Source organism: Papio anubis, chromosome 12, assembly GCF_008728515.1.
Source record: "Papio anubis isolate 15944 chromosome 12, Panubis1.0, whole genome shotgun sequence".
Classification (NCBI taxonomy): Eukaryota; Metazoa; Chordata; class Mammalia; order Primates; family Cercopithecidae; genus Papio; species Papio anubis.
In genome coordinates, this window is record NC_044987.1 from 26674550 (window position 1) to 26702444 (window position 27895).

Sequence of the window (27895 nt, forward strand, 5' to 3'; positions counted from 1 at the left end):
AGAAATCTAATAATACTCAGAGCTCAAAGGAGCTGTCAGAGCTTGTTCATCCTAAGATTGTGCAGCCATGCTCAAATACAATAGAAAGAAAGCATCCTAGGAGCCGAGAGGGGAAACTCTTAGCTTTGTTGGCATCAACTCTATCTGAACAGAAGAGACGCAAGCTGGTGTAAGTGCCGCATGCTGTCAAGCTGTGACAGTGACATGGGACCGCAGTGGATAAAAAGAGACAATGAGCACATGTGGCTGGCAAAGGCTGGACTGCATGTGGAATAACACCTTCATCGACAGCAGCTGCAGCTACGGTGGAAATTCAGGGCTCCTCAGGCAGGCCTGAGGAACTAGGTTGACAAGTTCTCGGGAGAGGAATATACATTCTTGTCATTACTCATGGTATCCACCATGTGCTAACCAACTATTTTCCTTCCTCATTCTAAGAAGGGACACAGGGCCATAGGAAAGGCAATGCAAAATGCTGCCACTTGGTACATGGCTGAAAGGGAAAGGATAATGCAATCCCAGAAGGGAGAGAAAGGACAAGAAAACAATGGGTAGTTAATGTTTCTGCTTTATCTAGCAACAGCCAAGCCAGGTTTCCTAGGAAGTTATGAACCTGCTGACTCTGAATGATGGCGTGATTTATAGTCAGCTCCATGTTGTCTGTTTTTGACATTCTATTCACTCACATATTTGCATATTCAGAAGCTGTACGAGCACGAAACTATTAATATGAAAGCCACTATACGTTACAGTAGAATGACATGTAATTTATTCATATAACTGACAATTAGGCAGTACTCAAAATTCATTTAAATAAGCAAGTGGTTACACAAACATCTAATAATACTAAAATTGATAGTCAGAAGGTATAAAATACCATGGGTATGAAATGCCATGGTAAATACTATTCAACAGACTACAATCATAATTCCAAACTAAATCACGGTTTTTAAAATGATTTTTAGCAGTTCTGGAACGACTTGACTTTTCCCTTTCTAAGCAATTTACATCTTCCACTGATACAAGACAAGGTCGTTATTTTCAAGAAATATTGCAGAGTGACTTAGCTTAGGTTGCTCTCTTGAAACACATTTTCTTGCAAATTGTTTTTTAATATTGCCTCTTGACATAGAAAACAAACTAGTCAGCACTTAGTTCCCCAAGCAAATATGCTTGGATCAGAACAGTGCCAGGGTGTAACCCAGTTCCGCAAGAGGCAGGCAGTGAAAAACCTTTTGCAGTTTTTGAAATATGCTTATTTCTTTTCTGAGGCTTTAAGCATCATACACTTAGGCATCCAAGCCAGTGGAGTTATGGGAATAAAATAGTTTGATATACAGATGACTATGACACAATTGCAACTGGGGTGAGGGGAAGTTACAATATAATTCTGCAGTACTTCAAACAAAAACAGCTCCTACCTAAAGTTACTTCTTGTAAGCCTCATTACATTTTCATGAAGCGTAGCTATGTTTGCAGGAACAGTTTGGCTTATCATGTGTCTGTCTGTATTATTTTATTTATTTATTTATTTATTTATTTATTTATTTATTTATTTATTTATTTTTGAGATGGAGTCTTGCTCTGTCACCAGGTTGGAGTGCAGTGGTATGATCTCGGCTCCCTGCAACCTCTGCCTCCCGGGTTCAAGTGATTCTCCTGCCTCAGCCTCCCGAGTAGCTGGGATTACAGGCACCCGCCACCGCACCCAGCTAATTTTTGTTATTTTTAGTAGAGACGGGGTTTCACCGTGTTGGCCAGGATGTCTTGATCTCTTGACCTTGTGATCCGCCCGCCTCAGCTTCCCAAAGTGCTGGGATTACAGGTGGGAGCCACTGCGCCCGGCCCTGTTTGTATTATTTTAAAGTCTTATACTTTATCAGAATGAGGTCCAAGCATGAACCTGGCTTGAAAAGCTAGCAGCAGTAGTCATGAAACATATCAATAAATTAAAAGGCTTTCACAGAACAAGATTCGGCTAAACCTCTTACATACAAAATACAGCGAGAGAAATACAATTCTTTAGTGCTGAACTATGAGGGAGAGGAAAAAAAGTCTAAAAAAATAGAAAACTCTCTCCATACCTAGGTGTCAAGGCAAGATGTAACACTGCATAATGCCACAATATGAGCAGTCACTGGATGACAGATACTCCAGAAACAGTGGTCTCTGGGGATCTCGGAATTATGACCAAGAGATGAAAATACTGTACCAAAAGGCATGCATACAATCACTGTGTGCATTCAATGCGTGAGCTGCAACCTAAGCAGAGATCTAACAAGACAATGAGGCAGTGTTCCAGGGTATCCATTAAAACTGGCGTGGGCAACTACATGTTGATTAAACCTTCCGAGGCAGCAAAATGTGGGCACAGCGCCATGTCTGGGTTCTGCAGCTGTTTTATGATCCTCTTGCGGAATTTCTCCCTCACACGATTAAATTCCATTATGTCCATGGGGTCCTCTTCGATCCAAAACTTATGAAATTCGTGCATCAAATAGCCTGTTGGAGACAAGACAATGATAAAAATGCAGGAGAAAAAAAATTCTTAATCACATTCAAAATCATTCTGAATGCTGAGGGAGATGCTGAACCAAGCCACAGCAACCATGGAGCTCAAAGAAGATGTCAAAATCTAGAAAGTACCACTGTTTAAGATTATTCTTTAAAATCAGTGCAGTTGAAGACTATCAATCTGCAAGCTTATTGCAATTGGCCCTGGAATTATTCTCATTCTTCCCAAGCAGGAAGACAAATCAGTTCTGTCATCTCTTGAATATGAATCGCATTGGGAACATTGTCTGAAAGGCTGACAGTGACTACTTCATCCTTCTCCTCCTAATTAAATTAACGTAACGGTCCAATTTTTCCAAATCACCCCACTCAGTCTTTATTCTCTTGATATTTGATATAACTAAAGTTTTAAATTACCCCAACAAATCAAACAAATGCATTCTGACACTCTATTATGAGACAATAAAAATTGTAAATCAACCCTGAACAACACAGCCTGGTCATAAAACCACATGAAATTGTTAATAAGACTTCCTTGCTCTGAAGCAATAATTTCATATTCAAATCCTTTGGTGTCTCAAAAACGCTACCCACGAGTGATCGGGATTGAAACAATTTGGGGAATAAATGTGAAGTATTTGGTATAAGAACCTATTCATTGTGCTTTGTTCCCCATTATGCCCCCTCCCATTACCACATTTGTTTAATTATTTTTATCTACCACATTTAGTATTGAAATGTGCATAGGCTGGGCGCGGTGGCTCAGGCCTGTAATCCCAGCACTTTGGGAGGCCGAGGCAGGCGGATCATGAGGTCAGGAGATCGAGACCTGCCACGATGAAACCCCGTCTCTACTAAAAATACAAAAAAATTAGCCGGCCCTAGTGGCGGGTGCCTGTAGTCCCAGCTACTCAGGAGGCTGAGGCAGGAGAATAGCGTGAACCCGGGAGGCGGTGCTTGCAGTGAGCTGAGATCGTGCCACTGCACTCTAGCCTGGGAGACAGAGCGAGACCCTCTCTCAAAAAAAAAAAAAAAAAAAGAAAAAAAGAAAAAAAGAAATGTGCATAGTGTTTTGTTTTGTTTTGTTTTTATAATGCTAGATACTTGTAGGTAGTAAACTACTACAAGCTCAGGTGTCTCTATATATTAGAAAGAAAAGTACTTAAGGAAGTAATCCTAGTTTAAAAAAAAGAAAAACAGCCAGGCATGGTGGCGCAAGCCTGTTGTCCCAGTTGTTTGGGAGGCTGAGGTGGATCACCTGAGCTCAGGAGGTCGAGGCTGCAGTGAGCTGTGATTACGCCACTGCACTCCAGCCTCAGCGACAGAGTGATACCTGTCTCAAAAAAAGAAAAAGAAAAAGAAGACAAAAGAAAAACAAATATTACGCAAAATTTTCTTTGTCTTAACATTAGAAGGAGGTAGAACATAGAAGACAGGATTCTGGAGCCAGAAACCTGGTTTGAATCCTTGTTTTTCCACCTGCATGCATAAATGAAAATGGGGAAGGGGAGGATGAGAAGCGAATTTGGAATAAACATACTCAATACTAACAGTACAAAAAAAATCAATACTTTTTGGTTTTCTGGTAACTAGCTATGTATGGAAAAATGCTTCAACATAATTTCATACATTTTTAAAAATCTTTACTCATATTTTATTTTAATACAAAAATAGGAGTGACCTTCACTGTCCCCAACACACATGGCCGGCTGCTCGTCCACTTCCACAGACCCTTCCCACTGGTGACTTGTCTCATTACATTGTTAAGTATGCTTATACTTGTTTAAGTATGTGGTCTGTCTGTAAACTTAGGAGGAGGGTTGGGTTGACTGTTTCATTTCTTTTTTTTTTAAAGTTTATTATTTTTTTTAGAGGCAAGATCATGCGATGTTGCTCAGGCTGTCCTTGAACTCTGGCCTCATGTGATCCTGCTGCCTCAGCCGCCCAAATAGCTGGGACTACGGGCACATGCCACTGTGCCTGGCTTATACCATTTCTTTTAGGACTAGCCTGCCTTTGGGCCCTTCATACTCTAGAACTGACTGTTTTCAACATTTCTGATGAGGGCACACACCAACCCATCACTCTACTGGCCTTGAGGCTACACAAGCCAGGGCTCCACTATCACTGTCGTGGGAACCTGACCACATCAGAAAAGGCCCAAATCAGAAGGATCAGTCGCCCCAGAAGCCACCTCCTCTGTCTCTCGTCATCTGATGCTTAGATTCCCAGAGGCAGCATTCAGGCTTGAACTTCTCTGGTGACAACACTATTTGTTCCTTGGATGAGGAACCTGATTCTTAAAAGCTTCTTTCTTGTCAGGCACTGTGGCTCACACCTGTAATCCCAACACTTTAGAAAGCTAAGTCAGGAGGATCACTTGAGGCCAGGGGTTTGAGGCCAGCCTGGGCAACACAGGAAGACCCCATTTCTACAAAAAATAGCTTTTTTTGAGACAGGGTTTTGCTCTGTTGCCCAGGCTAGAGCACATGGCAAATCTCAGCTTACTGCAACCTCCACCTCCCAAGTTCAAGCAATTCTCATGCCTTAGCCTCCTAAGTAGCTGGGACTACAGGCATGTGCCACCATGCCTGGCTCATTTGTGTATTTTTGGTAGAGATGGGGTTTCACCATGTTGGCCAGGTTGGTCTTGAACTCCTAACCCCAAGTGATCCACCTGCCTTGGCCACCCAAAGTGCTGGGGTTACAGGTGTGAGCCACCACACCTGGCTTACAAAAAGTTTTTCTTTTTTTTTTCTTTTTTTGAGACAGAGTTTCGTTCTCGTTGCCCAGGCTGGAGTGCAATGGCACGATCTTGGCTCACCACAACCTCTGCCTCCTGGGTTCAAGCGATTCTCCTGCCTCAGTCTCCCAAGTAGATGGGATTACAGGCATGCGCCACCACGCCTGGCTAATTTTGTATTTTTAGTAGAGACTGGGTTTCTCCATGTTGGTCAGGCTGGTCTCGAACTCCCAACCTCAGGTGATCCGCCCACCTTGGCCTCCCAAAATGGTGGGATTACAGGTGTAAGCCACTGCGCCTGGCCACAAAAAGTTTTTTAGAATAAGCTGGCTATGGTGGCTTGCACCTGTAGCCTCAGCTACTCAGGAGGCTGAGGTGGAAGGATCACTTGAGCCCAGGAGTTTGAGGCTGCAGTGAGCTAGGATGGTGCCACTGCACTCCAGCCTAAGCGAGAGAGAGAGAGAGACTCTGTCTCTAAAAAACAAACAAATAAAGGTTCTTCCTCATTCTGGGCCTAAATCTGTTGCCCTGTATTTCACAAAACAACTTCAATCCTTCTCCAACTCAAGTGTTTGACGTGTGCTTTATGCGTCGAGCTTTTCTCTTTCCCTGCTTCTCCTCACCATTTCTCATATGCCATGATTGGAGCCTGTTTGTCATCTGGTTGTTTTAGCGCACATCAACAGAAACTTGTTTCCTCTGATCTCAATATCTTCTTCAACCAACCAAAAGAATTCAATCACCTGTCCATTTCAGTGACTGGGCAAACTCCTAAAATACTCCACGAATGATCTGGGGTACTTGTTAAAAATGCAGATCCTCCTAGATTTAACCAGACTTGTAATTCAATAAGATGAAACTCGTGTCACAAAAGTTGAGAACCTGTGGTCAAGAAGATTCTCTTTCTAAAAAGAAAGTTTCCTTGGCTTCCTTCTAAATATAATTTTTACGGTTCTAAAATAAATCTATGATAATTTACAATTTCTTCTTTCTTTATATAAAATGCATACATAAATTTTCCTGACTGGTCTCTGAGCTCAAATAAACATAGCTATTTTGTATGTAGAGTCAGGTTTCCAATACTATGAATTAAAATCATTGATAATGCATCTCATTAGTATTTCATGAGTGACAGCATCTTTTCTCCTGTTGACAATGATAAACAGGCAATATGAAAAATCATCTTTTCTACAATGTGCAGGAATATTGGCAACTCACTCTAAAGGTGATGTAGTGTGGCACAGTTATAGAAGAATGTGGATTTATTTGGTTTCCTCATTTTCCTACCTTACACACAATTATAGAAAAACATCATGAAAGGTTTAAAGGGCTTGGGTAAAGGTAGAGGAGTGGGTGGCTCCTAATCTGACACCATGCTCAGGATTCTTCCTCTGAAGATTGAAGACTGATTCCCTGGGACTCTCTTTCTCTGTCCCATCAGGAAAATAATTAGAGACCGTGTAACATGATCTTAATCAGAATGCAGAAATGGTGGTCTGGCTTCCAAGGTGCGTATTATAATCATAAAACTCCACTCACTTATACAAATCACAGTGTTCAAAAATTCATTTGGTCTGTCAGTTAACTCATCTGCCGATGAACAAATATGAAACAGACACAGTACTAGGTATTGCGGATGAAGAAAAACGCAGACTTCCTGTGGTCCCTAATGCTGGGTTTGTTGGAGAGAGGCAAACAGGAGTACAGTTGCAGCTGATGATTTGTTCACTAGGGAAGCTAACAAAGTGGCATGGAAAGGAGAGGGAGAAAACAGAGGCCAGGCTATTTTTCCACCATCTCATTGTATTCTTACAACAGCTTTGTGGAGTAGGTAACACAGATATGACATCTCCATCTTTCAGATGCAGACATTGGGCTTAGATGAGTTCCTCGAATGGTCTACAATAACAGGTACAGCTGGAAGCTGGAAACCAGGGCCTGAAACCAGCTGACTTTTCGCCACAGCAATAGGCTGCCTTTTCCAGTGCATTCTGTTCCTCTGGTTCTTATTCCTATGGAATAGTCCCTTCTTTTGGAGGTCAAAGAAAAAGTAGTTTCCTCTTCCTCTTCTGGCCTTCATACTTTCCCTTCTGCTCATTACACCTAACCTCACTCCATTTCAGTGGGGCCGTGTGTTCAGTGGAGCTTTAGACTGAATGCAATTTTTGTAACATAGTGTCTTGGCAGCTCAATGTTCACCGAATAATACTGTAAAGTCAGAAGGATGGAGCTATTATATTCTTACATTTTTCTGCCTAGATGGAATACTTGTTTTGAATATTAATTTGGCTCTCCGATTCCAGCCTGCAGAACATTTGTTGCTGCTTGAATGTCTTGGTTTTGCTTCACTGCATTCAGTTAGTAGAGAGCAGAGACATATGCAAGGACACAGGTAATTGCAAGAATATTACAGAGGAGACATGTAGAACTGATCATGTCTGATTGAGGAACAGTGAATCTAGGGCACAGTTTGTTTCCCTTAGAGAGGCCTCAGTCCCTTTGCCTACATACCCCACAATCCATAGGGGGGCTGCTGCTGCTTCTAAAACCTGATGAGGGCCTAAGGAAATATGCATACTTGCTCATCTGGGCTAGGATTCTCTTGAAGCATATCAATCCAGACCAAGACTAATATTGTTTTTCTTTTGTAGAGATGGGGTTTCACCATATTACCCAGGTTGGTCTCAAATTCCTGGGCTCAAGTGATCATCCTGCCTTAGCCTCCCAAAGTGCTGGGATTACAGGTGTGAGCCACCGTGCCTGGCCTAGGCTAAAATTTCCCACAGAAACTAGACTCTCCTTTCTCCTGCAAAAAACATCAGCCAATATTTTAGCCTTCCATCCATCTATGCATCCATCCATCCATCCACCCATCCATCCACCCACCCACCCACCCACCAGTTACTACGCACCTCTGCCCTGTACCAGGCTTTGTGCTGAGGATACAGCAGTGAAACCTGCCCTTAAATGCCAATTCTTTACGATTCTAACTTTGACTCTTTCCTGGGAATGCTCCCCCACTGTGTGGCTCTGATATTCTCCCAGGTGCTCACAAATCACAAATCTGTAGCTTGAGCCTTTCTAATCCTTCAGCACTCCAGAGCCCTACATTATGAGAATGCCCACTCTGCAGCTCCACATGGATTTCCCAAGAGCAGCTCACCCTCAGTATGCCTAAAACGAAACTCACTCTACTTTCCCTCAGAACGACTTCCCTAACTTCCCTAATGAGCATGGTAAATATAGAATAGGGCAAGTATAAGGGGCCAGGGAAACATGGCAAGAGGCTTTCTTTATCTGCATGTTGATGCACTTTGATGAGGCTTACCGAACTCTTCAGGACTGCCCTTCATCCTGCTCTTAGGCTTCCAGTGCCATCTCTCGTCACCGGCAAACCCTATGCTCTACTTCTTAAATCCACCTACTCTTTTGCTTTATGGCCTTCACAGGACCACTCAGCCACCATTGCCTTATTTCCTGCCACTCATCCTTTGGTTCTCTTCAAAAGGGCCATTTGCTTTGCAGAAACTTCCCTGACTTCCAGGCTGAATGAATTAAGGCAGCCACAGACTTTTTCAATATTTATATATATATATATATATATATTTATGAGATGGAGTCTCACTCTGTCGCCCCGGCTGGAGTACAGTGGTGCAATCTTGGCTCACTTCAACCTCCACTTCCTGGTTTCAAGAGATTCTTGTGTCTCAGCCTCCTGAGTAGCTGGGATTACAGGCGTGCGCCATCACACCTGGCTAATTTTTCTATTTTTTCATAGAGACAGGGTTTCACCCTGTTGATCAGGCTGGTCTTGAACTCCTGACCTCAAATGATCTGCCCTCCTTAGCCTCCCAGAATGCTGGGATTACAGGTGTGAGCCACTGCGTCAGTGACTTCCAGTTTTTAGAAGCAGTGTCTTTACTTCCTCAATGACTAAATTCCTCCCACTACATTTTATTTTTTTTAAAGACTTTTTTGTTTCCCTGAAGATAATGCTGGACCCACTACATTTTAAGTATTTGTTTAAATGCCTGTCTTCCTCAGCATAGAACCTAATCCATAGTAAAATCTCAATCATATTTGTTGGAGATGCTCAGAATTTTTATAGGAGTGAATAAAATCATCCAATTATCAAAGCAGGAGCTGTGATAATGCATGTAAGGGACTTACATTTTCCATTAACAAGTTGTAAAGTATATGTGTTTTATAATTTACTTTTCATTTTTATCTAAGTTATACATGCACATTGTTCAGAGTCAAATAGTTTAACAAGTCTTGTTACAAAAACAAAAAAAAAATCCCCAAAACAAAAAGAAAAAGCAGTCTCCTGCCCTAATTCCTGCTTTCCTAAAGCAATATTTCAATTCTTTTAGCTGATTATTTTGGTTATCGATCTTCATAGCTCTAATCAACATGCTTTCCATTACTTGACTAAAAAAATTTTTTTTCTTTATAGAAGATTAAGATTTAGCTCCCTCTCACTCACCCCAGCCACATAGTCACTTATTTTCTCACCCTTTTCTTTACTTTGTATTAATAACTGCCTTCTTTGTTTATTTGCCTGACTTCCCCCTTAATTTAAGCCTAAACTAGCTCCTTAATATGCCAATGTCCTCGCAGTGTGTTCAAACATGGTAATATTCTGTCAATTTCAGGTTCTTCAAAGAGTCTCTCCCACAGCCTTCTGACCTTCTAGAATCTAGATTTATTATTTGCAGCCAATTGCACAGATATCTTGGGCTTTCCCTTCACTGCTCTCCTGGGATAGATTTCCTATTTTCTAGACCCCATTTATTCCTTTAGGATTACTCTCTTATTTTGTGGAAATAAGCTTCCCGATAAAGGTACAGGGAAGTAAAATGCTTAAGACGTTGCATTAAGAAACTGTTTTTATTCTATTCTCATATTTGATTGGTAAGGTAGTAAGTTATACCGGGTGTAAAATTCTAAACTAGAAATCATATTCCCTTAGTTTTAAAAAATATTCTCTTAACTTTGATTGACTTATTGATTGAGATGGGGTCTTGCTCTGTCACCCAGGCTGGAGGCAGTGGTGCAATCATAGCTCATAGCAGCCTTGACCTCCTTGGGCTCAAACGATCTTCTCACCTCAGCCTCTTGAGTGGCTGGGATTACAGCTGGCTAATTTTTTATTTTTTTTGTAGAGACAGGGTCTCGCTATGTTGCCTGGGCTGGTCTCAAACTCCTGGGCTCAAGCAATCCTCCCACCTTAGCCTCCCAAACTGCTGGGATTACAGGTGTGATGTGCGGCGCCCAGTCTCTCTTAACTTTTGGAGACAATATTCTACTTTTTAGAATACAATGTAGTGTTGAGAAGTCCAATGTCATATTGATTCCCAATTCATTATGTGATAGCTTTGGAAGTTTTCAGGGTCATCTCTTTCCAATGTCATTAAATTTCACAATGAGTAGGTCCTTGGTGTGGGTCTACATTAATCTATTGTGTAGGTACTTATTTCTTTAAGTATGAAAACTCATACTTCAGTTCTGAAAATTTTTCTTTCTTTCTTTATTTGATTCCCCTTCCTTAGTTTTTACCACTATTTTTCTGGCACTTCTATTATTCAGCTATAAGACCTCATAGAATGATCCATTAATTTGACAACCTTTTTTATTTTCTATTTTCCATCTATGCCTTTTTGCTCTACTTCCTAGGAGAGTTTCGACTTTATCTTCTAATCCTTCTTGGAGATTTCACTTTTGCTAAAACATAGATCTGAGAATTAACTCAGGCTGTCTTCAGAACCTGCACTCTTGAGTGCTATGCCATGAGGATCAGAGGGAGAGAAACACCCATGACGTCTTTAAGTCAGACCAGAAGTGGATACACTGGAGATTACGCAAGAGCCAGGAAAGAGAAGAATTTACCATGCCTGAAAATGTAAGTGTAGATTTTTGAATGAGAAAACAAAAAAATCAGAACCAAAAGAGGAAGTTCAAAGGCTCCAAAGCAGCCAAATCACAAAGATCTCTCAGCTTCGATCCTTGTCGGGAGTGTTCTATAGAAACCTATATATATATATATATATGATTTATATTTTTTGAGATGGAGTCTCACTCTGTCATCCAGGATGGAGTGCAGTGGCACGATCTTGGTTCACTGCAACCTCTACCTCCTGGGTTCAAGTAATTATCCTGCCTCAGCCTCCCAAGTAGCTGGGATTACAGGTGCGCATCACCATGCCTGGCTAGTTTTTTTATTTTTAGTTCAGATGGGGTTTCACCATGTTGGCCAGGCTGGTCTTGAACTCCTGAGCTTAGGCAATTCACCCGCCTTGGCCTCCCAAAGTACTCGGATTACAGGGGTGAGCCACCGCGTCCAGCATAGAAACCTGTATTGACAATTATACAACAGGATACTTACAGAATGTTTGCTGAAAGTGAGACAATGTTGGAGCTTCTGGGGCGATATTGTAGAAATGGGTTTTTAGAGCTCCGCTGATCAGTAGATTATATGCCAGGTCAGTTATATTGATGCCCACAATTGCAAATGAATACCTATAAAGTATAAACCATAAAACCAACTCTGTGTCACATACAAGAAATAAGCATTTCCCATTAGCATGCTAAAAGACACTACTACCAGTGCCATTACAGTGTACAAATGCCATGGTAATGTCAGGAAGTTACCCTATGGTCTAAAAGGGGAAGAACCCTCAGTTCTGGGAATTGCCCACCCCTTTCCCAGAAAACTCATGAATAATCTACCCCTTGTTCAGCAAATAATCAAGAAATAACCATAAAAATAGCCAACCAGCAGCCCTTGGGGCTGCTCTACCCATGGAGTAGCCATTCTTTTCTTTTTTTCCTTTACTTTCTTAGTAAACGTGCTTTCACTTGACACACACACACACAAAAAAAAAGCATTTCAGTAATTGATAATCTGATATTTAACTTACTATTAAATTATCAGAGTAGCAGGTCACCCTTCCATCTCTACCCTATCAAAACCTTGACTTTTGTAATTTAGCAGAAAATTTCAGTAATGTGTATCAAGAGAATTGGTAGTTCATATACTTTGACCTTTCCATTTCCAAATATATGACAGAAAAAAAATCCGAAGTGGACAAAGCTTTATAGATATATTTCATTATAGCATTTTTAATAATGGAAACGACATGGAAACTATTCAAATTCCTAAAGAAGACAGATAGCAAAATAAATTATGGTAATCTCATATATTACAGTTGATTAAAATTATCTTCTTAAAGATGATTTAAGCAGGATATAAAACATTACGGATAGAGCAAGCCATTTTATTATATAAATGCACACAGATGTGCAAGGAAAAAAACTAAAATAAAATGCCACAAAAGTAACAAGATTGGGGTGATTTTTTGTTTACTTTTCTATAATAAATTGTATATTACTTTTAAGATGAGAAAAATTTAAGTAAGTATCTTAACACAGTGTGTATTTTCTAGTTCCTTATTTACATGTTTACCAAAAATTAATGGAACCCGAGTTCTTAAATCTTCTCTGCTAATATAAATCCAGCACAGAAAAAATTCTCTGTTCAGAAATATTTTTGGATAATATGGGGCATTATAAAAAAACTAAAGTAAATTTTTATCAAATAGCCCAATATTTGATGAAATCCTTAAAAGAAAACTACCAAACACAATTCTAAGTGATTTCTGAAAATCATTTCCTTATAATTACAACTTTCTACCTTGTCAGTTGTTCATAGGCAAAGTAATATCATATAACCATACAGATGAATCCACAAACATATAAAAGGTGCTTTAAATATTTTAACTAGATTGTATATTTCTATCAGAACAAGTAGAGTTTCACTCTTGTCTTTCATGATACTCTAGTTCTGGTTCTGGTTCAGACGGACCATCTTTCCATGTGAGATCCCATACTCACCCAATTGCCTTATCCATCCTTTTCTTCTCCCATTCTGCTTTGCTGAATTTGCTGAACGGATGAATGAATAAGTAAGTAAATCAGATTTAATCTCTAATTGGTACTTGTTCTCTTTTAATGCTTATGTTAAAACTGTTAACTATATGCAGAGATGTCTGTAGCTCAGTTATCCAACACTTATCAATTTAAATATTACCAATTTTAAAAGCCACAATACAATTTATGTGGAGCTCAGAAATGGAATTATTTAAGGCCATGCTATTTACCTCCTATTCACTTTAGTACAGCCATGGGAGACAGCCCTAAAGGCCAAACATTAAGATATTCTTTTGCACTATCATTAATGATCAAACCCCTCCTTCCTGAAACATTTAGTGAGGTAACTAGATGTCATCTCACTCTCTCATGATTCCCCACTGCATTTTGTTTGGTTTTACCTAGTGGTATTTATCCTATTCAGTCTTATTTGTGATGCCTGATACATGGTAGATGCCAAATAAATGTTCATCGATAAATAAATGATTGAGTTAGTAAAAGAAAGAAAAGAAGAAAAGAAGCAGGGAGGGAAGTAAGGAAGGTAAGGAAAGGAGGAGAGGAAGGAGAGACAGAGGGAGGGAGGGAGGGAGGGAGGAAGCAAGGAAGGAAGAAAAGAAGGAAGCGAGGGAGGGAGGGAGAGGGGAGGGAGCATTTACAGGTTTTAAAAATTCTGTCCCAGTAAGTGCTATGGTATTTCTTCTGGCTAAGTCAGTAAGCCACAGCAGCTCCATTTTCATCTGTTTTTGTAATTTAAGCTTCTGAATAAGACTGTTTGAAAAAAGATTTCTATCATAGAAGCATTCTGAAAATGCTTGCTTGCTCTCTCTCTCTCTCTCTCTCTCTCTCTCTCTCTCTCTCTCTCGCTCTCTCTCTCTTTCTTGGCCTCGCTCTGTCATCCAGGCTGGAGTGTGGTGGTGCAATCTCGGCTTACTGTGCCCTACATTCTATTACTCTGTGTGCATCTGCCCCACTCCCATGCCCTTCCGTACAGCCAACAGGAGGAGGCAGGACTCATGTTCCATTCTTCACTGTGACTGATGTAACCTTCATTCAGTATTTTACACTAAGGTCATTTAGCCTTTTCTTATATTTCCAATGCAGATAGATATGTAATTTAACAAATAAGGAGGCACCGTTTATTTATAAAGCTTTGTTGAAGAGAAAAGGGGTGCTTATAAATTCTTATATACAAAGTTTGTATAAATTGTATAAACCGTAGTTGGCATTTGAACTCAATACAGTGTAAAAACTAGTTATTATGAATATTTAATTTCTCTCTATCTGGCTAGAAGAAAGGAGAGTTCTCCAGAACACACAGCAAAGATTTGATTACAAGACGCTCATATAATACACACAACACACAACTACAAAAACATTACACAGAATTGATATTTAACTATGTGTATTTTCTATTCTATAAATGGTTATAATTCAAAATAACTGCTTTTAATTCATGTTAAAATGTGCCACCTGTTTCTAAAGTGTAACTTCTGGCTAACAAACCAAACAGCTGAAGAGGAATCAGGAGATCAGGAGATTTCTTTACCTTAAAGATTCATATCCAAACTAAAATAAGGTATGTGTGCAATTTAAGAAATTTTATATATAAGAATTTATAAGCACCTATTTTCTCTTCAGCAAGGCTTTATAACTACACAGTATCTCCATATTTATTAAATCATATATCTATCTGCGTTGGAAATAAAAGAAGAGGCCAAGAGATCTCTACTTATTTGATACTTATAGGATATCCTGACCCAAACAGATTGCATTCCCCTCGTAGGGAGAAAACAAACACACACACAAACAGTCAAAATTTTCTTCTTAAACTTGAATCCGCTTTTATCCCTCAAGTAACTTTAATACTCAACCAATGGATGTTAACAAAAGCAGTAATGTGTCATGCTTGCTAAATGATAGACAGGAAAGAGCTTTCCTTAGTACGCACTGACTTTTGAACTTTATTGATTCAATTTTATTGTAGTTTGAGGGATAAAGCATGGTAATTTTATATACATGACTACACATATATGCATGCACACACAAATGCTAGTCTCTTTTTAAGTAAGAGTAGTCACCCCAAACCTCAAATACTTTCTCTTGGATGGCTGACACAGGAGATACAACTATAAAGCTTTTTTTTCTTTTTTCTTTTTTTTTTTTTTTTGAGAAGGAGTCTCGTTGTGTCGCCCAGGCTGGAGTGCAGTGGTGCGATCTCGGCTCACTGCAAGCTCTGCCTCCCAGGTTCATGCCATCGAGTAGCTGGGACTACAGGCGCCCCACCACCACGACCGGCTAATTTTTGTATTTTTGATAGAGACGGGGGTTTCACCATGTTAGCCAGGATGGTCTCGATCTCCTGACCTTGTGATCTGCCTGCCTTGGCCTTCCAAAGTGCTCGGATTACAGGCGTGAACCACTGTGCCCGGCCAAGCTTTTCTTTAAGAAAGACTCATAGACAAAGTCAGTGCCCCTCCAATGGTTAATCAGAAATATTGTGAGCTTATTGTCACTTTCCAAGGACCGTGGAGGACTCGTATCTTCTGACTGATGTTCCTCCAGGAAATGCCACCTGAGAGCATGGACAGACTCCCCAGCCAATTTTAACTAGAGGGAGTTTAGAGTCTTTACATTATAGAAATATGCAATTCAGAAGATGTAGTTAAAAAATTAAAATAGCTTGATTTTAACCATATAACAAGAAAAAGCTAAACAATTGTAGTGTTTTTCTTAAAGGAACGAATTTTTAATCTTATAAAATATTACGAATGTAAATTCGGGAAGTGTAATATGACTTAATGAATCTTAGCCAAATGAAGCTAGAATGAGTAAAATAGTAAGGTGGAGGGGGGAAAAAAAAGCCCAACTCAACATATCCCTGAATTTTAAGAAGGTTTTGATAAAATTTTGGATTTACTTAGCCAACATGAATACTAACAACTAATCTACCATCATGCTGAGGAGAAAAAAAAGCGATATAAAACTATGATTGCAAAATAATGGAACTCCTTCTAAGAAGAGTGACTAACACACACACACAAAACTACCATTTATAATAATTAAATTAGATATATTAATAGAGAGTAAAGTTGTTCTGTGCAACAAAATTCCCAAATAAAATGCCCTTCTCTGGGGTAACTGGAGTCAGAACAGGTGTGGTGAGGGGTTCAGCCTTTAGGTGAGTGTTCAAAATGTTTCTCCAACCAGATTTCGTCATGGCTGTAGAAAGACCGTTTGACATTTTGCAAGCGGTCAGTCTCATCTGGTTTTCAGTTCGTTAAAACATAGCCCAGCTATAATCAACTATATTAAATTAAAAGTTTGAAAATGTTGGCTTTTAGAAACAAATAAATTCAGAGTTCCTTAAAAAAATTCTTACCCATACTTATTCTAAAACAAAATAAAAGCACTAAAACACAAAAACAAAGAAAAGATACCTTATTTCTTCTTTAGTGATATCCCTTCATGTAATCAAAGAAAAAAAAGTAGAAAAGCAAATGAAAATGCAAATAATTTAGCATCTAGAATTTTACAAGAAAGAAAGAAAAAAAGAAAGAAGCCTCAGCAATTCCAGATGTTCTCACTTGGTCCCTGACTTCTTAACTCCCATTCTTCCTTCTGTTCCCCCGTCATCTTGTCTCTGGACTCTTTCCCCCAGACCCTGCCCTTCCTCCATGCCCACCTCCTCAGTCTTCCTGGACACTAGTGACACTATCAGTCCCTTTAAATATAAATACATATCTCACCTGAATAAAATAAAATAAAAATGCATATCTCACCTGAATGGTGCCACTTGATATCCTAAATCTTGGAATGAGTACCTGAAGTTTTAACCCTCCATCTCAGCATTTATTATGAGGGCTTGTTTGAAAAAGTTTTGAGTCCCACTATCCTGAGAATCTCATCAACAGATACATGTAGGAGATGAAGTTCATTTGATCTAACCCATAAAACCTAATTCATCTTTTACTTTCAACAATTACCTGCATTTGGGATGAAGAGAGTCAGACAGGACCTGCTGAGCTGCTGTGGCATCCCTTTCTGCGAAATACCTGCAGCGGGGGAGGGAAAGAAAACCGTAACTCTGTACTTGCTTACTTGCTGAATATATTCATTTTAATCCAATTCGAGGTCATTCTGAATTCAGAGATGGATACTGGCATAAGGTTATTACTTGTTTCAGCTCCTCCAGGGAACAAACAGTTTTTCACAACAGAGTTTTCGAAATGTAATGACATGGTAGAGTAGCTGTGAAACCCGCATAGATTTAGGAATGTATCCAGTAGATTTTGAAAATTTAATTAAGAGCTTTGCCATTACCCAGAGAACCAAAGATTTTATTATAAAGAGGGGTTATAGAGGAGGGGGTCAAATAGTTCGATTTTTGGAGGCCTTCAGAAGGCAGAAGCCTCGGTTAAGGGACATGATGAGAGAAAGAAAAGACTGAAGGAGATGAGAGAGGATATGCTTTGAATACTCACTGGGAATCTGAATTCTGGATGAATGGAAAATATTTTTTTGAGTTTAGATATGTTAAAAACAATAACATTTTATTCTAAAGGGAAAAGGGTAGTTAGGTTTCCTAATAAACACAAAAAACTGCACACCCTCAAAAATGATCCGTTAAAAAGTACTTCATAGAGACAATGATAAAACACTAGCATATATTATTTAATGTGATGTGTGTATATTTCCTGCATAAATCCAAAGGGTAAAAGAAGTTCTTGAATTTCCTCTGAGGAAATTTCAACCCCAAGTCAGCAATTGTAATGCACACATTCACAGTTGTTAATGAAACGGAGTTTATTTTCATACTTTTGTTGGTTATCTGAGTTTCCTCTTTTATGTCTCATCTGTTCATATTTTTTGGCTCAGTGAGTCTAAAAATGACCTCAAATAAAAAAGACAAATAACCTTATAGACAATAATATACTGAACATAGATCTTTTATCATTTATGTGTCAGTCTTGTCTCTTTTTACTTTGTTTATGGGGCTTATCTTACTGCAGTTTTCAATTTTAATGTGTGAAATTTATTGATTCTTCTTTTCCAGTGGATGCTTTTTTTGCTCGTGTCTTTAAGAGATCTCTCCTCAGTCAGATATCTTGATTTTCTTCTAAAAGTAGGAAAGACTTGTTTTGGACTTTCAGCTTGTGAACTGAGGTGACGTAGTGATTTAATTTAATTTTATTTTTCTCAGTGGAAGGCCAATTGTCCCAGTTATTCAAAAGCTGACTCTATTCACTTATCTGTAACATTGTCATTAATGTTTACTTTCCGTTCATTAACATTACATTAAAACGTTTCATAAAAGAATAGGTGATTATTAAACTTCTTAAATTTAAAATAAAGGGAAAGATCTAGGGGAAAATGGGATGCCACCAAAATGACTGAGTAAGGCTTAACTTCTTTTAAAAATACATCACTGCCCTAATAGGGTAGCGTCAAAGGACACAAGAATCAACTTGAAAGGACTCTTTGGCTCAAAAAATAATGACTATACATGACTGAATTAAAGCATGAAAAAAATGACAAGTACAATTAGTTGAGTTACAATAAACATATAGAAACACAGGAGTTAACAAATGGTGTTTTAAAAATAGAGAGAGCGAGCAAAAAAAAAAAAAAAAAAATTGATCACTAACAGGGGAACGAGGCAACCAACTCCTGACTCTGAGAACTGGCAAGCAAATGCAAAAATTGAATATCTGTCCTGCCTATATTTCAGAGAAACCAAATAACTATATAAGGAAACGAAGTCTTTAAAAATTCCAGCCAAAAATTATAGGAAAAATAACAAAAATAGAAAAGCACTCTTTATACAATTAATTAATCGGTTCAGTAAAGATCATAGAAGGAGGACTTTACACTGGAGGCATTAGAATGGGATCCCTCTGATTTGTTGCAGCACAGGGCTGAGAGTGGAGGGACACTGAAGGCCTCCCGCTGTGATGTCAAACTGAATCTCTTCAGGCCTGTCTGCATATCTCCAATTTTCAGGAAATACAGGGGATGGATACAAGTGCAAAGAGGCAAATCCAGACCATGGGACATATGACAGGACAACTGATCTGAAATCCTGACATGGAGAAGGGGGCAAAAGGAAGGGACAGAGCAAGAGAGACCCATCTAGTTTAAGAACACCAAAGGGCATAGTTGGAAATGCACTAGGATAAACCAGCCGTAAAAAGTATTTTCGAGAGAACCGGGAAATTTGAATATGGACTGGATAAAGATGACACCAAGGAATCACTGTTAATTTTGTTTGATGTGATAATGGCATTGTGGTTAATGTGAGGTAATATTGATATTTTTTAGAACTACATATTAACATATGAAGGGTGAAATGATGGTGTAGAGTTTTCGTTAACACCCTTCTGCCAAAAAAATAATGTTGTGAATATTTCAAAACCTCAACAATTACTGAATCTGCATGATCAATACAAGGGTGTTCTTTACAATCTTCTCTGTTTTTACATATGTGTGAACATTTTAAATAATAAAACAATTTTTAAATATAGTTGAGATTTGCTTTAAAAATCCATGAAATTTGCTGAAATACAAGGAAGGCTACTAGCAGACACTTTTAACATTTTATGAACCTGACCTCTCAGGGAATTTGAATGTTTTCTTAGAGTCTTATGGGAAGTAGCTTTTGAAGCTAATTACTCAGCTTTTGCCATTTCAATATGAGGAGACCAAAACATCACTCGATCAGTCAGCTGTCCTTCATTTTACTTACTGCAAATTGTACAGTCCCAGAAGTCCCATTCCTCGAAAATCTGTTTTAGGATCATCACCTTGGAAACCAATTTCACACCACTGCTTAGAAATCCGAGATTCCAATGGAGTATTGGGCTTCAAGAATTTCCATAACTGTAGGAAAAAAAAAAGAGAATTACCGTGTTGATATACACTCACAAATACCCTTTCCTATTGGTTCAGATTTTGTAAACTACATCATTAGGAGGAGCTTTGCAAAGCTGAATGTATGCAAATACATTACAATTAAAGATGTGATCATCTTTCAATTATTTATGACAGCATTTCTCAAAGCATGATCTGAAGCCTCCCTGGAGGTTCCCAGGACCTTTCCAGAGGGTCTGAGAGATAAAAACAAAACCAAAAAACTACTATTTTATAATAAAAGAAGAGGTTATTTGCCTCTTCTCTCTCATTGTGTCATGAGTACATAGTGGAATTTTTCCAAAGGATGCATGATGTGCTGTGATATCTTTGCTCTGAAGGCAATGGATTGAGTACTTACATATTTTAATGTTTAAAATCTTTCTATTTTAATTTTGAATAGGAAATTAGATAGCAGATAGGTAGGTAGGTAGATAGACAGATTAGATAGATAATCTCTCACAAAAAAGCTCTTTGGTGCTCTCAAAAGTATTTAAGAGTATAAAGAAAAGACAGAAGTGGAAAAATTTCAAGGCCACCTACTATTGTTATTCAGATTCTCGGAAAATGCTGTAATATTATATCAAAACTTTTAGCAGCATTATTAACCAAAAAAAAAAAAAAAAAAAAAAAGCGAACTGACATGAGTTTCTTTTTGCTTTTTTATTTTGGAGACAGAGTCTCACTCTGTTGCCCAGGCTGTGCTCTTAAAAATATTTAAGAGTATAAAGGAGTGCTGTGGTGTGATTTCGGCTCACTGCAACCTCTGCCTCCTGGGTTCAAGTGATTCTCCTGTCTCCATCTCCACAGTAGCTGGGATTACAGGCATGCACCACCACACCAGGCTGATTTTTGTATTTTTGGTAGAGACGGGGTTTTACCACATTGGCCAGGATGGTCTCAAACTCCTGACCTCAAGTGATGTGCCTGCCTCGGCCTCCCAAAGTGCTCGGATTACAGGCATGAGCCACCACGCCCGGCCGAGTTTCATTTTTTTAGATCTCACCTATAACAGGAGTGAGAGTAAATATTATCGTGTTGCTAGAGGAAGCAACATCAGTAACGTTCATGAATAAACCTCAAAATGTATTATTATCTTTAAGAGTTACCAAAAGTAATTTCAGTTAAAATCAATTTTATTAATATATTACTGGACAATTGTAAATTTTAAGCATTATACTCTTTACTGCTTAATAAGCTGGTTCTATTTTTTAAAGTTTTCTGTAGAAAGATTCAGCACATATCATTACTTGAGAGAGACTCTGAGACCCATAGTTGTATAAATACGTAATGCTGAAACTCTTCAGTTTTTTCTAATAGAGATGGGCATGTAAGTAAGTTTACTTTTTAGACTTACATCTTCATTACCAACAGGGTAAAATACAAATGTAAAATTTCCTTGCTACTATTTCAGAAATAATTCAATTTCTAAATTGCTTATTCTACATTACGAAGCTTAAATGAAACAGTAATACACAAAATACCTTGCTAAATCAAATTGTCACATACCTGACACAGTGTAAAACATAATATTCGATGACAGAAAATACTAATAAAAGCTGTTATTCATTTTACTAATGTTATTTTACACATTAATCTAATATTACTTATTATTCACATTATACAATATTTTATGTTAGTGCCACAACAGGTAAATTCGATTTGTCTAAAGGGCGAGAGAAAAAGGGTAAAAAGGAGGTAAATCTCTCACGCTTGAAAGCAAAATATCAAGCATGAGTATACAAAATCTCTTTTTAAAGAATTCACATAAGAATATGCCAGTGCTCTGCATTCATCAAAACGGAAACTGGTCCGGTACGGTGGCTCACGCCTGTAATCCCAGCACTTTGGGAAGCCGAGGAAGGTGGATAAATTCAGGTCAGGAGTTCGAGACCACCCTGGCCAACATGGTGAAACCCCATCCCTACTAAAAATACAAAAAATTAGCCGGGTGTGGTGGCGCATGCCTGTAACCCCAGCTACTCGGGAGGCTGAGGCAGGAGCAGGGCATGAACCCGGGAGGCGGAGCTTGCGGTGAGCCGAGATCGCGCCTCTGCACTCCAACCTGGGCACAAGAGCAAAATTCCATCTCAAAAAAACAAAAAACAAAAACCAGAAACTGTTTGAGATCATCAGAAAAGACTAAATGAGACCAGGAAATCGTCACTGGGGAAAGGTTTATTTTAAAAAATCCTTTAGAGGGCCGGGCACGGTGGTTCACGCCTGTAATCTCAGCACTTTGGGAGGTAGAGGTGGGCGGATCACGAGGTCAGGAGATCGAGACCATCCTGGTTAACACGGTGAAACCCCGTCTCTACTAAAAAGGCCAAAAAAAAAAGAAAGAAAAAAAAAAATTAGCTGGGCGTGGTGGCGGGCGCCTGTAGCCCCAGCTGTTTAGGAGGCTGAAGCAGGAGAATGGCGTGAACCCGGGAGGCGGAGCTTGCAGTGAGCCTAGATCGTGCCACTACACTCCAGCCTGGGCGACAGAGTGAGACTGTCTCAAAAAACAAAACAAAACAAAACAAAAAACAACAACAACAAAAAATGTTGGAACTGATTTTTCACTTTAGGAACTGATTTGGTGACTGACACGAGGGGAAAAAAGGAAAAAAAAATGTAAAACTTGTCGCATTCATTTGAATAATAATGTGAAGTCATCTCAGGGCCCTGCACAATTAAAAAATATCTTATTTTATCGAATGAGTGCAGCAAGATGGCAAAAGCAGGTGCTTCATTTCCGTAGGTGGGTGATAAACCTCACTCATTAGGTGAATGCTTAGTGTGGGATGCTTAGTAAATGCTTAGTAAAACATTTGAATAATAAAATGCTTTGGTTTTTGTTTTGTTTTGTTTTTCACAAAGACAGGGTCTCACTCTGTCATCCAGGCTGGAATGTAGTGGCATGATCTCAGCTCACGGCAACCTCTGCTTCCTGGGTACAAGAGATTCTTGTGCCTCGCCTCCCAAGTAGCTGGGACTACAGGTGTGCACCACCATGCCCAGTTAATTTTCGTGTTTTTTTTTTTTTTTTTGGTAGCGACAGGGTTTCGCCATGTTGGCCAGGCTGGTGTGTCAAACTCCTGACCTCAAGTGATCTACCTGCCTCGGCCTCCAAAATTTCTAGGATTACAGATATGAGCCACCATGCCCGGCCTGAATAATAAAATGCTTTAAAAAGAAATTTCATTTTAGTAATTTTATGGATCATGAAAGACTAGAATAATGGCTAAAAAGTGTTGTTAATCTTCAGATGATAGCACTGTGGTCATGGCAGAGGACATGGCAATGCTGAGGTGGACCAGGCTGGGCACCTGGCCTGATGATTCTTTTGATGAAATGACAGTATGCTAGCTGTTCAGCAGTATATGCAACAGAACATAAGAGAAGATTGCTCCAATACTGACAAAAATCTTGAACCACCTGAAGGCCAAGATGCAGGTATATGGAAGTATGAACATTTAAGGCAATTCTTCCTTGAGCTAAATGGACTTGCTGTCAAACTTCAGACTGAATGCCATCCAGACACTTGTATTCAAATGACAGCAACTGAACAATGGATTTTTCCTTGTGCAGCTCATAAAAATCCAAGTGTTCTACTACAGACTATACTAGACACAGACTTGATGGTGCTGCGTCTTCTGAAAAGCAATAACTATTTCCCTAGCAGGGTTAGTATAAAGGAATCATCTGTAGCAAAACTTGGACCAGCATACTTCAAGATTTCCAGAATATTTTCACATGCTTTTTTTTTTTTTTTTTTTTCCCTAGATGGAGTCTCATTCTGTCGCCCAGGCTGGAGTGCACTGGTGTGATCTCAGCTCACTGCAACTTCTGCCTCCTGGGTTAGAGCGAGTCTCCTTCCTCAGCCTCCTGAGTAGCTAGGATTACAGGTTTCAGCCATAATGCCCAGCTAATTTTTGTGTTTTTAGTGGAGATGGGGTTTCACCATGTTGGCCAGGATGGGGTTTCACCATGTTGACCAGGCTGGTCTTGAACTCCTGACCTCAAGTGATCTGCTGGTCTCGGCCTCCCAAAGTACTGGGACTACAGGTGTGAGCCACTGTGCCTGGCCACGTGCTTCTTTTTATTACTCTAGATATTGGATGAATACGAAAATGAAACATTTTTGTGTCATTTTGTATCACTAAGTTTGTGATAAAAGAAAATTTGATGTCCAAGGATAACCTGATCGTACCAATTTTAGAAGAGGAAGTTCAGTATTCAGTTTCTGAAGAAAGCAGCATGAAGGGGAATCACAAAGAAAAATATACCGATCACATGATTAACATTAATTATGTATGGTACGTATCATCTTAGACCCATCAATCCTGTATCCATATTCTAGCTTCTTTGTTTAGTATAGTTGTCTGCTGTGTTTGCCTTTTAAAACGGGAAATTTTTTTAAGGTTATTCATAAGCTGTATATTCACCAGTGTGGCACTCATTATTTTTAAATAAGATTAGTATTATCTGTTTATAATGTCTGTTAGTGAAAGAACTTACAGTTTGGTAAAATTGCTGCTAACCAATCATTGGATTACAATCCTCATCAGACAAACCCATGTATTAAAAAATGGGTGAGGAGACATGGGTGGCTCAGGCCTGTAATCCCAGCATTTTGGGAGGCCAAAGCAGGTGGATCATGAGGTCAGGAGTTCAAGACCAGCCTGGCTAAGACGGTGAAACCCCATCTCTACTCAAAATACAAAAATTAGCCAGGCATGGTGGTAGGAGCCTGTAATCCTAGCTACTTGGGAGGCTGAGGCAGAGAATTGCTTGAACCCGGGAGGCAGAGGTTGCCGTGAGCCAAGATGGCGCCACCGCACTCCAGCCTGGATGACAGAGTGAGACTCCATCTTAAAAAAAAAAAAAAAAAAAGAAGAGTAAGCTCATACGATCCATTTACTAAAAAGGTAGTAATGTTTTCCTTTGATTTTACCTCTTAGTTTAGATATTCTAAATTCTATAGTACATAGTTCCATCTTCCCTGAAACTCTTTAACTCATTTAGGGAAATGAGTTTTTAATATGCATATAGGATTATGTATAATCTAAGTGCAAATGAAGCATTAGTAATACTTAAATAATCTTACTATGCTACATAAAGTATATTCTAGGCTAGCATACTTGAACAGGATTTACCTTCCTGCATCAGTGGATTGTTACATATAAGAGGGTGATGATAAGGCATGTAAATGATGTTTCCACTGAAAACCTGCCCTGTCTGCCCTTTCTCATTTCCCTTAACTCTCTTCTCCAACTAGCTTAGCTGAAAAGCTTTTCATCAGACTGTGATTTTGTGGTGGCTTATGCCTGTTTATATTTGTATTAATTGCTTACCGATTATACCTCATATTAGCAATTACATTACACTATAGGAAAAACGTATTGGCATACTCTGCATATCTTGGTTTTACTAAATTGTGGTAACTACTTAGAAAACAAGTTATTAAACTAGTTTGATTCTTCCTGTTAGCTATATACACATATATATATGTGTGTGTATATGTGTGTGTGTATATATATGTGTGTATATATTATATATATATATATTTCTTTTTTCTTTTTTGAGACAGAGTCTTTCTCCATCACCCAGATAGGAGTGCAGTGGCACCATCTTGGTTCACTGCAACCTCTGCCTCCCAGGCTCAAGCAATTCTAGTGCCTCAGACTCCCAAGTAGCTGGGACTACAGGTGTGTGCCACCACGCCTGGCTAATTTTTGTATTTTTAGTAGAGACAGTGTTTCACCATGTTGGCCAGGCTGGTCTCGAATGCCTGGCCTCAGGTGATCTACCTGCCTCGGCTTCCCAAAGTGCCTGTTAGTAATATTAACCTTTTCACCTAACCATCTAGGCAGCATTAAATAGGACTGAAGAAATATTGTAGTATTTATTTTATATCCCCTCTCCACAAAGTTTATGTTTGAATTATATGCACACATGAGATTAACTGCAATGATTCACAGGTTTTAAGGGTGTTGATGAATGGTCATACATTTACTGGACTTTGTTATAATTCAGTGTCCTAATAATGATTCAAATGCAGATTGAATAATTTTATAATCTATTGAATGCTGTTTTTGATAAAGCACAGAAGGTTTTATTGCTAAACTGATTTTAATGAGGCACTAGGGTCAAAAAATTGTACATGTTGTGAACAAAGTATTTAAATCCTTCTTTTAAACAGATTTCACATGAGGAACTTCTTTTTCATTAAAAAGGTCATTTTGAAATTCAGATGAAAATGTATTCATCTTGTTTTTTTTTCAGACTTAGGGAATAATTTGTACCATATTATGAAACAAGAATGTACAGCAAAAATGTGGGACTAGTAGTATACTGACAGTATGTATAAATAGTTTATGCCTTTCTGAGCCTGCCAGTCCTTTTGGCTTTTAACAGTACCCAGCAGCCACAGTCATTATTGTACCCCTTAAGAATTCTTATGTCCACAGTGAAAGGAATGTTGACTTTGAAGTTGTGCATTTATATGAATGGTACTGTAGACCAATGGGAATAGTAATTTTTAAAATAAACTTGCTAAATATTGAGAGGCTAAACCAATAGGTTAATAAATATATGTAGCAAATAAAATAGTCAAACTTATTTTGGAAGATGAAAGCCCATTATGCTAAAATACTTACATGAAGTACAATTATCTGTATATTTCCTATTTTAAAAAAATCTTGAGCCAGGTGCCGTGGCTCATGCCTACAATCCCAGCTACTCAGGAGGCTAAGGTTGGAGAATTGCTTGAACCCACGAGGTGGAGGTTGCGGTGAGCCAAAGTTGCACCATTGCACTCCAGCCTGCATGACAGAGTGAGACCCTGTCTCAAAATAAATACATATAAAATAAAATAACCTTGAGCTATTTCGATTCTCTTCCAATAGGTAAGCTCTTCCCTGAAAAAATAAGAGTAGGGGATGGGGTGCTCCTGAAGGATGAGGTCATGCACTAGGAAGCCAACTTCAGATCTGAGAAACGGTGGTGGGCTTATGGTGGGGACTCTGAGGAATCCACTCATCTAGGACTGTGCTACTGGGAGTAGTTATTACAAAGCCACCTGCCAAGCGGAGGAGCCTAGGGGCTAGGAAAAGTGATTCCTATAGCAGAAGACAAGAAACAGATGTGAAGACTGCACTCTGAGTCAGATTGTTACCCTCACAGACTGCCCTCTCTACTGAACTCTCTTCATTTCGAACTGAAGCTTTACACAAGTTTATTTGAACACTTCTGCCTGGTCATGAACTCTCTGCAGAACAGAAAGGGAAGGTGATTCGTCTACCCTTGAGCTAGAGCATTCAAGGAGAAGCAGCTTCTCACCAAGGTCACCATGGGATTGCTCTTTCCATCAGGAGAGGGTCTTTAATTCTGGACTTTATGTTTTTCATTAAATGCATGAATCCACCTAGAATTTTGTCTTCATTATTAATTTGGTTGGAACACTTTTAATAGAAATGTCTATATAAGTGATTCATATGGACAGTGATATTATTCAATTTCATCCCAGGCTATGTTCAAATGATCATAAAATCTGGACTTTGAAAATAATTTAGAACTCTAGTAGCACTGATAACACTCTCCTATGCTTAAAAAGCCAAGCGCTTAAACATGTGGCAATACTATATATGACCTGTGCTTAGAAACTAGAGGTCAGCAAACATGTTTTTACATTTAACTTAATTTAATTATTATTATTATTATTATTATTATTTTTAGAGCTAGGGTCACACTCTGTTGCCCATGCTAAGTGCAGTGGTACAACCATAGCTCACTGTAGGCTTGACCTCCTGGGCATAA

At 38.9% G+C, this 27895-nt stretch overlaps 1 protein-coding gene and 1 pseudogene across 3 annotated transcripts in view; one reads left to right on the forward strand and one right to left on the reverse strand.

Moving 5' to 3' along the window:
• Positions 1-742: 742 nt before the first annotated feature.
• ELMOD1 (ELMO domain containing 1) overlaps positions 743-27895 on the reverse strand; it is a 75841-nt gene continuing 48688 nt past the window's right edge. For 2 of the 3 annotated variants that reach the window (XM_003910640.5, XM_009187201.4), the window contains exons 7-12: positions 19929-20062; positions 17170-17238; positions 16624-16647; positions 13151-13201; positions 11643-11776; positions 743-2502 (exon numbers count right to left, since the gene is read on the reverse strand). In XM_003910640.5, coding sequence (XP_003910689.1) covers positions 2330-2502; positions 11643-11776; positions 13151-13201; positions 16624-16647; positions 17170-17238; positions 19929-20062 — 585 coding nt within the window. In that variant the 3' untranslated portion in view covers positions 743-2329. The remainder of the gene's footprint in view (positions 2503-11642; positions 11777-13150; positions 13202-16623; positions 16648-17169; positions 17239-19928; positions 20063-27895) is intronic. The other variant, XM_003910639.4, reaches the window with a different exon arrangement.
• Positions 23428-24409, forward strand: LOC116269795 (annotated as a pseudogene).